Source organism: Oreochromis niloticus, linkage group LG5 (assembly GCF_001858045.2).
Source record: "Oreochromis niloticus isolate F11D_XX linkage group LG5, O_niloticus_UMD_NMBU, whole genome shotgun sequence".
NCBI classification, from domain to species: domain Eukaryota; kingdom Metazoa; phylum Chordata; class Actinopteri; order Cichliformes; family Cichlidae; genus Oreochromis; species Oreochromis niloticus.
In genome coordinates this window covers 5097029-5109460 of record NC_031970.2, presented here as the reverse complement: position 1 = coordinate 5109460, position 12432 = coordinate 5097029, and the positions used below count along the sequence as shown (strand labels likewise).

General features: G+C 43.3%; 1 protein-coding gene across 1 annotated transcript; it reads left to right on the top strand.

Moving 5' to 3' along the window:
* The first annotated feature begins 8758 nt into the window (after positions 1-8758).
* Positions 8759-10347, top strand: LOC109194506 (anionic trypsin-1-like). The gene is made up of 5 exons (XM_013275477.2): positions 8759-8857; positions 8946-9093; positions 9249-9381; positions 9588-9842; positions 9958-10347. The coding sequence occupies exons 1-5, from the start codon at positions 8800-8802 to the stop codon at positions 10135-10137; spliced, it is 774 nt and encodes a 257-aa protein (XP_013130931.1). The 5' UTR covers positions 8759-8799; the 3' UTR covers positions 10138-10347.
* The last annotated feature ends 2085 nt before the right edge of the window (positions 10348-12432 follow it).

Genomic DNA, 12432 nt, shown 5'->3' with positions numbered 1-12432 from the left:
TGTGTTGCGGAAGTTTCCATTTAATAAAGCCTGCAGACAAACGGTGAGCGTAGCTAACATCCATTAATTAAAATGAACAAAAACCCAAGTTTGGTGAGAGCAGCCATCGCGGGACAAACGACCAGCAGAGTCTCTTCTGAACCCAGAACAGTCCTGGGTTTAAATACCTTCTACAGAAACAAAATGCAGTGCACAGCTGTTTTCACATCTTTCGTCTTCCCCCAAAGAATGCTCACGCTCCCTTGCTACCTCTTACAGTGGTTGACAACAAAAGACTCCACTACCTGTTGGGGTTATCTGCTTCCCCCCAACTTCCTGAAATAAAATCACCTGGCTGTTCAATGGCATGAATGTGTGAGACATTGAGACATGCTAAAATCCAGTGGCACCAAAGCATTATATGATAAAATAATGTGAATAACACATAAATAAATAAAAGAAATTCTAGTATACCTGTCTCAGAGTGACGCTGAGGGTTGGACTACTGTAATTCATTATTATCAGGAAGTCCTAAAAACTCCCTGAAAAGCCTTCAGTTAATCCAAAATGCTGCAGCAAGAGTCCTGAAAGGGACTAGAAAGAAAGAACAAATTTCTCCTGTACTGGCTTCCCTTCATTGGCTCCCTGTTAAATCCTGAATTAAATTCAAAATCATGCTCCTCACATACAAGGTCTTGAATATCAGGTCCCGTTTTATGTTAATGACCTCATAGCGCCACATCACCCCATTAGAATCAGAATCAGAATCAGAATAATTTATTAATCACTAGGGAAATTATGTGGGTTATGGTCGCTCCAGTACAGTAACATTAATAGAACATAGTCTTTATCTTGGACAACATTCGCCCCTCCCTAAGCCTGGTTCTGCCGAAGGTTTCTTCCCATTAAAGGGAATCTTTCCTTCCCACTGTTGCCAAAGTGTTTGCTCACAGGGGGTCATATGATTGCTTAGTTTTGTCTGTATGTATTGTTGTAGGGTGTACCTTACCATTTAAAGGGCTTTGAGAAGACTGTTGTGATTTGACGCTGTATAAATAAAATTACAGTGGAAAAAATGTATAATTGCACTTAACTGTCTCTAAAGTAGGTCTGGATCAGGGAGGGCCAGCCATTAGGTGCCAACAGTAGTAGATGTTGTAAGAATGGTTTTTAGAAAAGCACTTTTTTGTGAAAGCAGAAAAGCCACACTAAGAAAACACCAAATGATCACATAAAAATTGTAGAATTGCACTTAATTGTACTTCAAGTAGGTTACAATAATGAATTATATTCTAAAATGTTTTTTTAGTGACTGTCTTGTGAGGACAAAATATCTCTAAAAATAACAGCTTTTATTAAGTTGAGAAAAACAAGCCTACAAATATGATAACAAAAAGAAAGATGAAAGCTGAATTAAAAGGTTAGAGCACATGGTTTGAAGTGAATGTTGAAGGGAATAAATATATTAATGGAAAAATTAAGGAGGTGCTTGTAATTAATTTCCATTCACTTTTGTTTATGTAGTACCAAATCACAGGCTTACCCCAGCAAACCTTTTATTGTCGAGGTGGATGCCTCCGATGTGCGGGTGGGAGCAATTCTGTCCCAGCGCTCAGGTCCCTCGTTCAAGTTACAACCCTGTTCCTATTTCTCCCGTCGGCCCTCGCCAGCGGAATGGAGTTATCATGTGGGGGATTGGGAGCTGCTTGCGGTGATGCCCTAGAAGAGTGGTGTCATCTTCTGGAGTGTGCTGAGCACCCATTTATTGTATGGACAGACCATAAGAACGGTCTTGCACGCCAAGGCCGATGGTTCTTATTTTTTTGCTCACTTTAATTTCTTTATTTCTTATTGCCCGGGGTCAAGAAACATCAAGCCCAATGCGCTTTCACATCAATTCAACTCTGGTGAGGAGACTCCGGAGAGCCCCCCCGATTCTGCCTGCTAGTTGCAGAATTGGAGGAGTAAAGTGGGAGGTACAAGACGCCATTGATTGGGCCCTCAGAACCAAACTAGATCCAGGAACTGTGCCGGCAGGTCGTCATTTTGTGCCCAGGGCAGCACTCTCTAAGGTACTGGAGTGGGTACATACAGCTAGGTTCACCTGTCACCCAGGACAGAAAATTGAATTAAATTGAAAAAATAAGTAACACGACTTTTATTACAATAAGTGGAACAGTGGCAACGTTTGTGACATGTACAGTGACCATATACCAGGAGCGTGAAACAACCATGACCGTGAGCATAGAACTACACTAGTGAAACAGGGACCGGGATTATATACAGGGGCGAGAGCAAAAAACACTAAACTGTGAGCAGTGAAAAAATCTAGTGAGCTTGAACTGTGACACGAGCAAAATACTACAACTATGAATTCTATATACAAGAAGATGAGCTAGAGCTTGGGCTGTCACGAGAGCAAAGATACTATGAATATGAATACAGGAATTACACTATATACAAGAGCATGAGCTAAACTCTGACATCTAGGATACGAGCAAAATACTGTGCATTAAAGTGTTTGTGGTCATCAGCATGACAGCGGGTTGCCAGAGTCCGAAGAGGACCTCATAGGGATCTGTTTGGGATTACGCTGTGCAAGGAACATTATATCAGACTATCACCACTGGAGGACATAATAAGAACTCCAGGATCTCTGTGGTTGGTTCTTTCCAGCGGCAAGCCAAAGAGGAAACGTAAACACAGGAGGCAAAAGCATGGCGGCAGGGCGGACCCGCTAGCACGGCTAAAGAAACAACCATTTAAGCCACCGCTTCCCTAGTATCTTCCTCTCCAACATCAGGTCTGTAACCAACAACATCAACAAACTGAGATTACAGATTGCAGTCAACAAGTGTGTACGGGACAGCAGCATTGGACTACTCACAGAGACTTGGCTGCAGCAATCAATTCCAGACTCGGCTCCTGAGCTAGCAGGCCGCACTCCGGCCACTCTAGTATTAACAAAGGAGGGGGTTTATGCATCTACATCAATGACAGCTGGTGCAAAAACACAAAGACTGTAGACAGCCACTGTTCCCTGGATTTGGAATATTTGACTGTGAAATGCAGACCCATCTGCATACCTTGCTAGTTTACTGTCATCTGCCGTTTATGTACCACCCGATGTTAGCATTGGGTGGTACATACACGGCATACACACCAACTCAGCCATGGAGGAGCTGCACAAGACAATAAGCACTCAGCAGAACTCCCATCCTGAAGCAGTACACCTTATAGCTGAGGACTTCAAGCATACTGACTTAAGGTCAGTATTCCCCAGATCTGAACAGCATGTTAAATGTGCAACAAGGGGGAACAAACACACTCGATGAAACCTACAGCAACATCCAAAAAGGCTACAGAGCAACCCCTCTACCACATCTAGGTTTGTCAGACCACATGTCCATGCTGCTGATCCCTGCATATACTCCTGTTAGGAGGAGAGCCCACCCCCCCAGCCACAAAGACTGTGAAAACCTGGCCAGGTGCATGAACACCAGGACCTCGAAGAGCACACAACATCAGTGCTCTCATATATTAACTTCTGTGTAAACAGTGAAACCTTGGATGACTAAAGAGGTCCGGGTCCTTCTGAAGCAACGTGACACCGCTTTCAGATCCGGTGACGGTATGCATTACAGTGCAGCCAGATCTGAGCTGAAAGGAGGTATCAGAGACACCAAGGCAGCGTACAAGAGGAGGACTGAAGACCACTTCAGCAACAACAACTCACAACAGGTATGGCAGGGAGTTCAGCACTTAACCAACTACAAACCTGGCAATACCACATTGACTGAGGGCAATGCGGCGCTTGCAGAGGAGCTGAACGACTTCTTTGCATGCTTTGAGGTGAAAGGACCAGAGGCAGCAGCAGCTAAAACATCGGGGGACAGCTGCAGCCTAAGGCTTGTGGTGCAGGAATCTGAGGTGAGGCGCACACTGAGGGCAGTGAACCCCAGGAAGGGCGCCGGTCCAGATGGGGTGACCGGAAGGGTTCTAAAAGGTTAGGTTTGGCCGGATGTGGCCCCGACCTCCGTCGGGCGGTGGTGGTGTGTAGCAGGGGTGTGGTCTCCACTGCAGTGGAGGGGTGGTGCAGCGGGCTTGAGGGGCAGTGCCAAGGTGGCTAACAGGGTAGCTGCTGCCACTTAGTAATCAGACTCTCCATATGAGTCTTATTAAGAGACGAGCTGAGTGTGGCAGCTGAAAAGCTGACCTCCCAGTGTAAGGAAAAAGGAAAAGACGTGTTGTTCAAATAAACTCGAAAAAACTGTCACCTGAAGCTGCGTGGGTCTATTCACTTCAAAGCGTGATAGGCTGCTCACAGGACAACAACTTCAAGCACAGCTGAATAGTGGTCATAGTAAGCAAGTCTTAGTTTCAACTGTGAAGAGAAGGTCGAAACTCCAATTGCTAATTTGTACTACGCTTTTGTTTCAGAGGGCAGTGAGAATTTACCCCCCCCCCAAAAAAAAGGTAGAAATTTGGGTGTTCTAAAACTTATGACCGGCAGTGTATATATATATTTTGAAAGTGCGGGAGATGTACAGTTTTAAATATTGAGCTGCACCATGCTTAACCATGCAGAAATTGGGTTGATTGTTTTTTCTAACATGAAACATAAAAACCGGAAAACACTGCCCACAACCACCAAATGGGTGGACCTCTAAATACATCAAACAGGAAACCTGGTTTTAAAAAAAATTAATCATCAGAGCTCAACCAGCAGTAATAATACCATACTGAAAGTGGGTTGAAATGTTTGTTTAGGATGAAACATGAAAACAGGACAAAGCTACCCACAACCAAATAGGTGGTGCTCTGATTACAACAAACAGAAACCTGGTTTTAGAAAGAAAATATGCATACAAATAAGATAGAGATGTTCATTTCAGCATTTGTAACTGAACACAATCTGGAACCAAAGCATTTTTCTGCATATTTGTAATAACCTAAGATCCAAATTTATTATTTTCTATTTATAGTCATTTCAATAAGCTGAGAAAAGATTAGTCAGTACATGAAAGGACCAAATGTCACAGATATCAGTGGCAACAGGTCTGATGGAGTCATGAATCCAAATTTGAAATCTTTGGTTGAAATCATCCTCAATATAGAGGAAGTCAGGAGAGAGGTAAAATAATGAGTGTCTACATCCATCCATAAGAAATGGTGGTACATTTCAGCCAATGAGGTTTTTATTCATCTTGCACTACCATCTGAAAAGCATCTGATTTACTCTTTCCACAAGATCACAGCATGACAACATGACTCTTGATAATGAATGAATGAATGAAGCCTTTATTTGTCACTTGCAGTTGCCTGTAGTGAAAATGGTCACCCAGTGTTGGTCAAGTTACTTGAAAAAAGTAATCAGTTTTTTAAATGCACTTTAGAACAACACGCAGCAACACTACACATGAGCGGGAGGAGGGAGGTATGGCGTCTTCACACACCCCCGTTCTCTGCTGGCCATTGGGGCGGGGGGGCTGGGAGGAGGTGTTGGCCGTCCGATTGGCCTCCCTGCTGCTGCGGAGCCTGGGGCGGTCTGCTTGCCTCCGCCCCGGGGGAAAGGGTAACATCTCTTGGGTCTAGGTGTCGTTTCCTCCTCTGGCGGCGAAGGTACCCTGACCCGGGGTATAGAGTATGTTTGGGGAGTGTGATTGTGTGTACATGTCCATTTATGTCTATCCCTACGTTGGGTGAGTGCTGAGTGTTTGTATATGTGTGCATGAGGGTGGGAATGCATGTTTGTGTCTGTGTGTGCCTGTTTGTCTGTGTCTATATGTCAGGTCGGGTCTTAGACTCCACCTCTCTGGGAACTCCCAGGCCCTCCAGAGTATGGAGGCCTATCTCCCCTCACCACACTCCCTGCCGGTGACTGATGCCCTCAGGGGTCGGTGCGTTTGGTGATTCTTGGTGTCCGGGGCTGGGCGCTCAGGTATGTACCAGCTCACTCCCGGTGGCTACTTTGCTCGGTCAGGCCTCTTCCGGGGCATGGGGGGCCCTCGGGCCTCCGGCCTCTGGGCCTGCGACTCGGTTCACTCTGGCACAGCTGGCTGCCGGCAGAGCCGGCGGGCACGCCAGTGCAGCCCCCTCTGGCTTCTGCTCTGTGGCTACTGGGTGACCCCTCGTCTGGGGATCTCCTCAGCCCTTCCCAGGAGGGTGGCACGGATGCCCCTCCGGTGGTCCTCCTTCGGCTCTCGCACTCTGGGGCCTCTGGATGTCTGGAGCCTGGATCTCCTCCATGCCTGCTTCATGCCCTGGGGGACGGGGCTATGGCTCCCTACACCCTCTAACAGACCGTTACATGGGGAAACCTTTTGAATACAAGCGCATTGATCCACACAGGTGTGCACACGGGTGTTTACTGTTCGTAGACTTAAACTACACCTTTCTTGGCTGCTACTTCAAAGCACATTGTGCGCTGTCTGTCCTGCGTGCTGCACAACAACATTCAATATTTAGTATTTCCTGCTGTTTACACTTAGCTAGATTAATGCGATGGTGTGGTGTTTAGTATGTTGCTTTGTTGTTTTTGCTTTTTTTCTATTCTTTTTCTCTCAACAGGTGATCCAGGAGGGTTTTTTTCTTTCTCTTTTTAAGTGCCCTTTCTCCCTCTCCCTCTTCCCTTCTGTTTTTCTTTTCCTTCCTCTCTTTCTTTCTCCCTTTCCTATCCCCCGGTCATGTCTGTCCTGTCTGTAACAACTGAAAATAAAATAAAATAAATAATAACAACAAAGATCGATCAAATGGACCAATACGGCAAGGCCATGATGATCCATTTGGCAAAATAAATCCATTTGGTATCCTTGTTGGTCTTCAGACAACAATTCTGATGGCTAAAGAACCAAATGGGACAGGCAACAAAAAAAAGAAAAGAAAAGAAAAAAGTAATCAGTAACTAATTACTGATTTCTTCCCCAAAAAGTAATCCCGTTACTTTACTGATTACTTATTTTCAAAAGTAATTAATTACTTAGTTACTTATTTACTTTTTAAAAACACGATTTACAACCTGAATAGGTGATAAAGCGATAGATCTTTCAGCCCAGTTCTACTTTTTCTTCATAATCCATCATACAAAATGTAATCAAATGGAAACGTCTCTTTTTAAAACTTGTTTTATTAGTTTTAATCTTTTAACTTTATGCATCAAGCAAAAATTTAATTATATGCAACATTCTCTGACTGGAAGAAATTTCTTTAACATTTAAACCTATTTTCTGCACATTCCAGCACATAAAATATTTTTTGTGTTTACACTCACTCTTTCAAATAGATGCAAGTGAAACACAGCAGAAAATAAATAAAATCAAAGACTCAGCGGTCCTGTTGCTTTATTTTCACCTGTATAGTAGGCGGAGGTTTACCCTGGTGCAGGTGTGCCGTAGCGGTCAGTGGAAGAATCCACGAGTTTGTCTATGAATTTCCCATTACGTCGTAGCGTACTCGGTGCTTGCTCGGAAGTTTAAGGGGTCATTTCGCTGTAAAAAGAAGTTTTCTTCCCACGCAGTGAACAGCGGACGCTAATGTTTTTGTCAAACTCAAAGTAAGGTCAGTACTTCCACGCTTTAAACGCTGCATGCTCGTACTCTCTCCCGCACTTGATATATTATCCATTGTTGATCTGCAGACAGCTGTTGTCATGAACGTCGCACTCGCTTACATCATTGTCATGAGACACTCTCGCAAAAAATCACGGTTTTAGTAACGCAGTAACGCAGCGTGGTTACGGGAAAGTAACAGTAATCTAATTACCTTTTTTGCAATAATAATCCCTTACTTTATTCGTTACTTGAAAAATGTAATCGGATTATGCGTTACTGCCCATCTTTGTGGTCACCTTCCGACATATATTACACAAACATCACATTGGTAAGACAGGTCAGAATAGGTAGCATTTAGGAAAAACAATGAAAATACACAACATCTGGGACAGGAGGAGAAAAAGAAGAGTCTACTCAGACTGGGCTCCACTGGGAGAGCAGCTTGAGGTCAGAAAAAAAACACCTCAGCACATAAAGCACATTAATCTAAACATTTTACCATCAAAAGACATGACAAGCAATGGGGTGGGGGTATGGAGTGAGCCGGTGTAGACAAACAGCCATCCCGTCCTGCCATCATATGGCACTGACCTGTCACCTACGTCAGCTGGGAGAAGCGTCTGGGTTTTTGTTTTTTTGTTTTTGTTTTTTTTTGGGGGGGGGGGGTGTCTGTGTCAATTACATGCATGTGTGTGTATCCCGTGTTCAGCTGAGAGAAGAGGTCAACAAGTCTCCAGTGAGTCCAGTTGGCTGTGAAGGAGGGACAAAGAGCTCCAACAACAGTCTTGTTATCAGGGAACAATTTTTGTTGTTCCAGTCAGCTTCCACCTTGGCAGGCCTCCAGCTGATGCCAGTGGGAGCGCAATGAGTGAAGATGGTGGTTGTTTGGGTTTAGTATGAACAACTGCAAAATAAAATAAAAAACAAATGTGAAAATCTTCAAGTATCTATTTGAGCCCTTCAGTTTGATTTTGGTTTTTCTAGTTCCAAGCTAAAGTATCTTGTCCACCCAAAGAAAAAGAAAGGAAGCATTTTATAGTGAGCAGAAGATTTAGCTGTAGTTTGTTTGAAATTCAATACTGTTAATGAGAAATGGGTGCGCATATAACAGATGGTGATCGATAGGAGTAGTGAAGTATTTGCTGTGGAAAGTTTCAAAACCACATTACTCACAGGAAGTGGTTAAGAGTCAGATGTTAGTTGGTACAAACTGCTTAAAAGGACTGACCCGTCGGTCTCAACGTAACAGATCAAGCATTTCACCACCGAGATGTTTGCTCTGCAACAATTTGCGGTGATTCATGCGCTGACATTCCTCGGGCAAAATGGTAAGTTGCACCATGAATACTCTTCTCCAGCCTGAGTGTGGAATATTCATTTTTTTATTTTTATTTTATTTCCTCCTAATGCCATTAGTCCTTGGAAGTAAAATTATAAATGGGAAAATAGCCCCAGACAACGAAATGCTGTATATGGCATCAGTGCAGGATTACAGAGGCTACCATATTTGTGGAGGATTTCTTGTGTCTGAGGACTTTGTAATGACTGCTGCACACTGTGACCTGTAAGTAATCTATCTATCTATCTATCTATCTATCTATCTATCTATCTATCTATCTATCTATCTATCTATCTATCTATCTATCATATTTTATTCATCTTGTTGTCTATGTAACTTCAGAAAATCTGCTGATGATCTTAGAATTATATTTTATTCAGGTATCCTACACACGTAGTTCTTGGTAACCACCATCTGAGGAGTGCTGATAAGCTCGTGATACAGATTGCCGAGAAATACAAACACCCATATTATTGGGATGTTGGCCATGGATACGACATCATGCTCCTAAAAGTAAGGTTTATCATTTTTGTTTTCTCACATCACACAGGAAGTTTTATATCTTTGAGTGTTAGAATTTACAATATGCTGATTGAAAAACACATTTCTAGTTGAGGTAAAAAGCGCTTACTTAAAAAAAAAAAAGATAAATGTTCTGTAACGCTGTTACATGGTTTTCATGTATTTTTAATCTTTACTTTTTAATTCTGTGCCTCTAGCTGTCTACACCTGTCCGACCAAGCAAAAGAATTCAATTCATTCGACTTCCCTTCAGTGAAATGACATTAAATGAAAATGAGAAGTGCCAAGTGGCTGGATGGGGTCTTACCGTCACTGCTGGTAATGTTGTTGATGACCTGAGAGTGGTGGATGTGTCTGTCATCAGCCCACAAGTCTGCAGGGAAAGATGGGGTCATCTTCCACCCAATATTATCTGTGCAGGTGGATACAAGACAACAAAAGGATTCTGTCAGGTATCTTTTCTGTCCTTTCCTTGAAAAGTCATTGCTAACTGCTCTGTTGTTGAGAAGTATATTAGCAGCCTGCATTAAGTATCACATGAATAAAATACATACTTCCTCCTTACAGGGTGATTCTGGTGGCCCTCTGGTCTGCAAGGGAATGGCTGTCGGTATTGTTTCTTTCAACAGAGCGATTCCTGAAACCAAGCTGGGAAACTGTCACTATCCGGATGTCCCCAATGTCTATACGGATATCTCAAAACACCTTTACTGGATCAGGATGATTCTCCAGGGGAAAAAAAGTTAAATCTTACACAAAGCTTTGCGTCAGCACACTGTAAGTGTGGAAGCTGTGCCTCTGTCAGCGTTTGCTCTCAATGCAGAATAAAGAAAATGTTTCAAATATTGTTTTCTTACACAAAGCTTTGCTTCAAACACACTGTAAGTGTTTACAGGAAGCTGTGCCTCTGTCAGCTTTTGCTCTCAATGCAGAATAAAGAAAATGTTTCAAATATTGTTTCTGTGCACGAATAATATTTTATTATGACTCCAAATATCTACATATCTATATTCAGGTTTACCATGGAAAATGAAGTCCAAGCAATACATTCATCTAGTACAATGAATACTAAAGACTAACAGAAGGTGTTTTGATTCTAAAAGTGACATAGTATTGTGCAAATGGATAAAGGATCAGCTGCATATAATAGGGAGATGAAACAAACATTCAGTGAAAAACCGTTGGGTGATATTGCACGGTCTGAGTGGAAACAGAATAGCTTTGTTATTAATCCTCAGGAAAATCACCTACAGAGAGAGGAAGAGTTGTACAGTTTTATTGCCACCGGCACAAAGGATTTCCTGTGGCGGCCAGTTCTGCATTTCGGTGCGATGAGTCTTTTGCTGCATGTGTGATGCTGTCCTTTTTTTTTTTTTTTTGCGCCTGTCCTGCTTGGTTCTTTTGCCATCAGAATTATTGTCTAAAGGCGAAGAAAGATGCCCAACGGATTTACTTTACCAAACTGACCATCCCAGCCTTGCCGTAATGGTCCATTTGATTCACCTTTTATTGTTTATTTTATTTTCACTTGCTGAATACGGGACAGACTTGACTGGGGGAAAGAAAGGGGAGAAGAGTCCCAGATGAGGGGTCACTCAGCAGCCGCGGAGCAGAAGCCAGGGGGGTTGCAGTGATGTGCCCGTGAGCTCCGCCGGCAGCCAGCTGTGCCAGAGTGACCGAGCCCCAGGCCGAGAGGCCGAGGGCACCCCACCTCTGAAGTCGCCCGAGCGAGCCCCAGGCTCCAGGCCCCGATAAGCAGCCACCAAGGAGTGAGCCGGTGTGTGCCTGGGCGCCCATCCCATGACACAAAGAACCACCAACGCACCGATGTCTGAGGGCGTCCACCCCCGGCAGGGGAAGTGGTGGGGGGAGATAGGCCTCCAAACCTTGGAGGGCCTGAGATGTCCCCAGAGAGGTGGCGTCTGATACCCAACCTGACATATAGACACAGACATACAGGCACACACAGATACAAACATCCATTCCCACCCTCATGCTCTCATAAGCAATTACTCCACACTCAACCAACGTGGAGACAGACATAAAGGTTATTATCGTTAACGAAAACTAACGAAATAACGAAAACTAGAAGTGAAAAAACATTTTCGTTAACGGAAATAAAAACAAAAACAAAAAAAGGAAAACTAACTAAAACTGTAATGAGTGTTCACAAAACTAACTAAAATTAACTGAATTTATAGCAAAAATGCGTTTAGTTTTCGTTGATGTGTGCGTGTCATACAATAGTCAAGGGTGAAAAAGAAGTTTAGTTTCCAGGTTTTTTTCTTGCTGTGTCTCATTATGCCAGCAGGTGGCAGTACGTTAGTCGAGTCGTCTGTGTCGCTGCTCCGTCCACGCGCAGAATCATGTCAGGAAAAGTCTGGAGAAAGCGCCAGCTTCCAATTTGGGATTACTTTGAATATGACTGTGTTTTGGATAAAGCAAGTGTCTTGTAGTGGAAAGAGACAAATTATGAGGGACATTTCTAAAGGGAAAAAAATCCCACAAACCTTAAAGTGCACTTGAAAAGCTCACACAAGAAGGCTAACCTAGCTTACCTGGAGAAGGTGAGGGAGCACGCCCAACCCTCATCCCCAGAAACAGAAGCTAACCCCAGGCAAGGCAGCGTGATGCATCCCGAGACAACAGGACTGGGATATCTACATAACTGTGTGAGTCAATTGCCTTAACACCCGGTGCTGCAAGAGTTAATAGTCTCATTGGGGCCAAGAAATACATTTTATAGTTGCCTGGTATCAATGGTTGTTCATCTGCCTTTATTTATTTATTTAAAGAACCCATAGGTGGGAACGTGAGTTGTCTGTCTCTGCGTGTTAGCCCTGCGACAGACAGGTGACCTGTCCAGGGTGCAGGGTATGGTAGCTGGAATAGCAACATACCCAAGGATAAGCAGAAGAGAATGACTGATATGATGAAACTGGGATTTTGTTACACTTAATTATTGCAAACACAACTAAAACTATAACTGAAACTAATCAAAACTAAACTGAAACTAATGATTTTCAAAAAAATAAAAACTAA

Excerpts from the sequence above, each read along its gene's own strand:
- LOC109194506 (XM_013275477.2), top strand. The coding sequence starts at position 8,800 with ATGTTTGCTCTGCAACAATTTGCGGTGATTCATGCGCTGACATTCCTC. Across the intron at positions 8,858-8,945 it reads GACATTCCTCGGGCAAAATG|TCCTTGGAAGTAAAATTATA; the intron begins GTAAGTTGCACC and ends TAATGCCATTAG. Across the intron at positions 9,382-9,587 it reads ACGACATCATGCTCCTAAAA|CTGTCTACACCTGTCCGACC; the intron begins GTAAGGTTTATC and ends CTGTGCCTCTAG.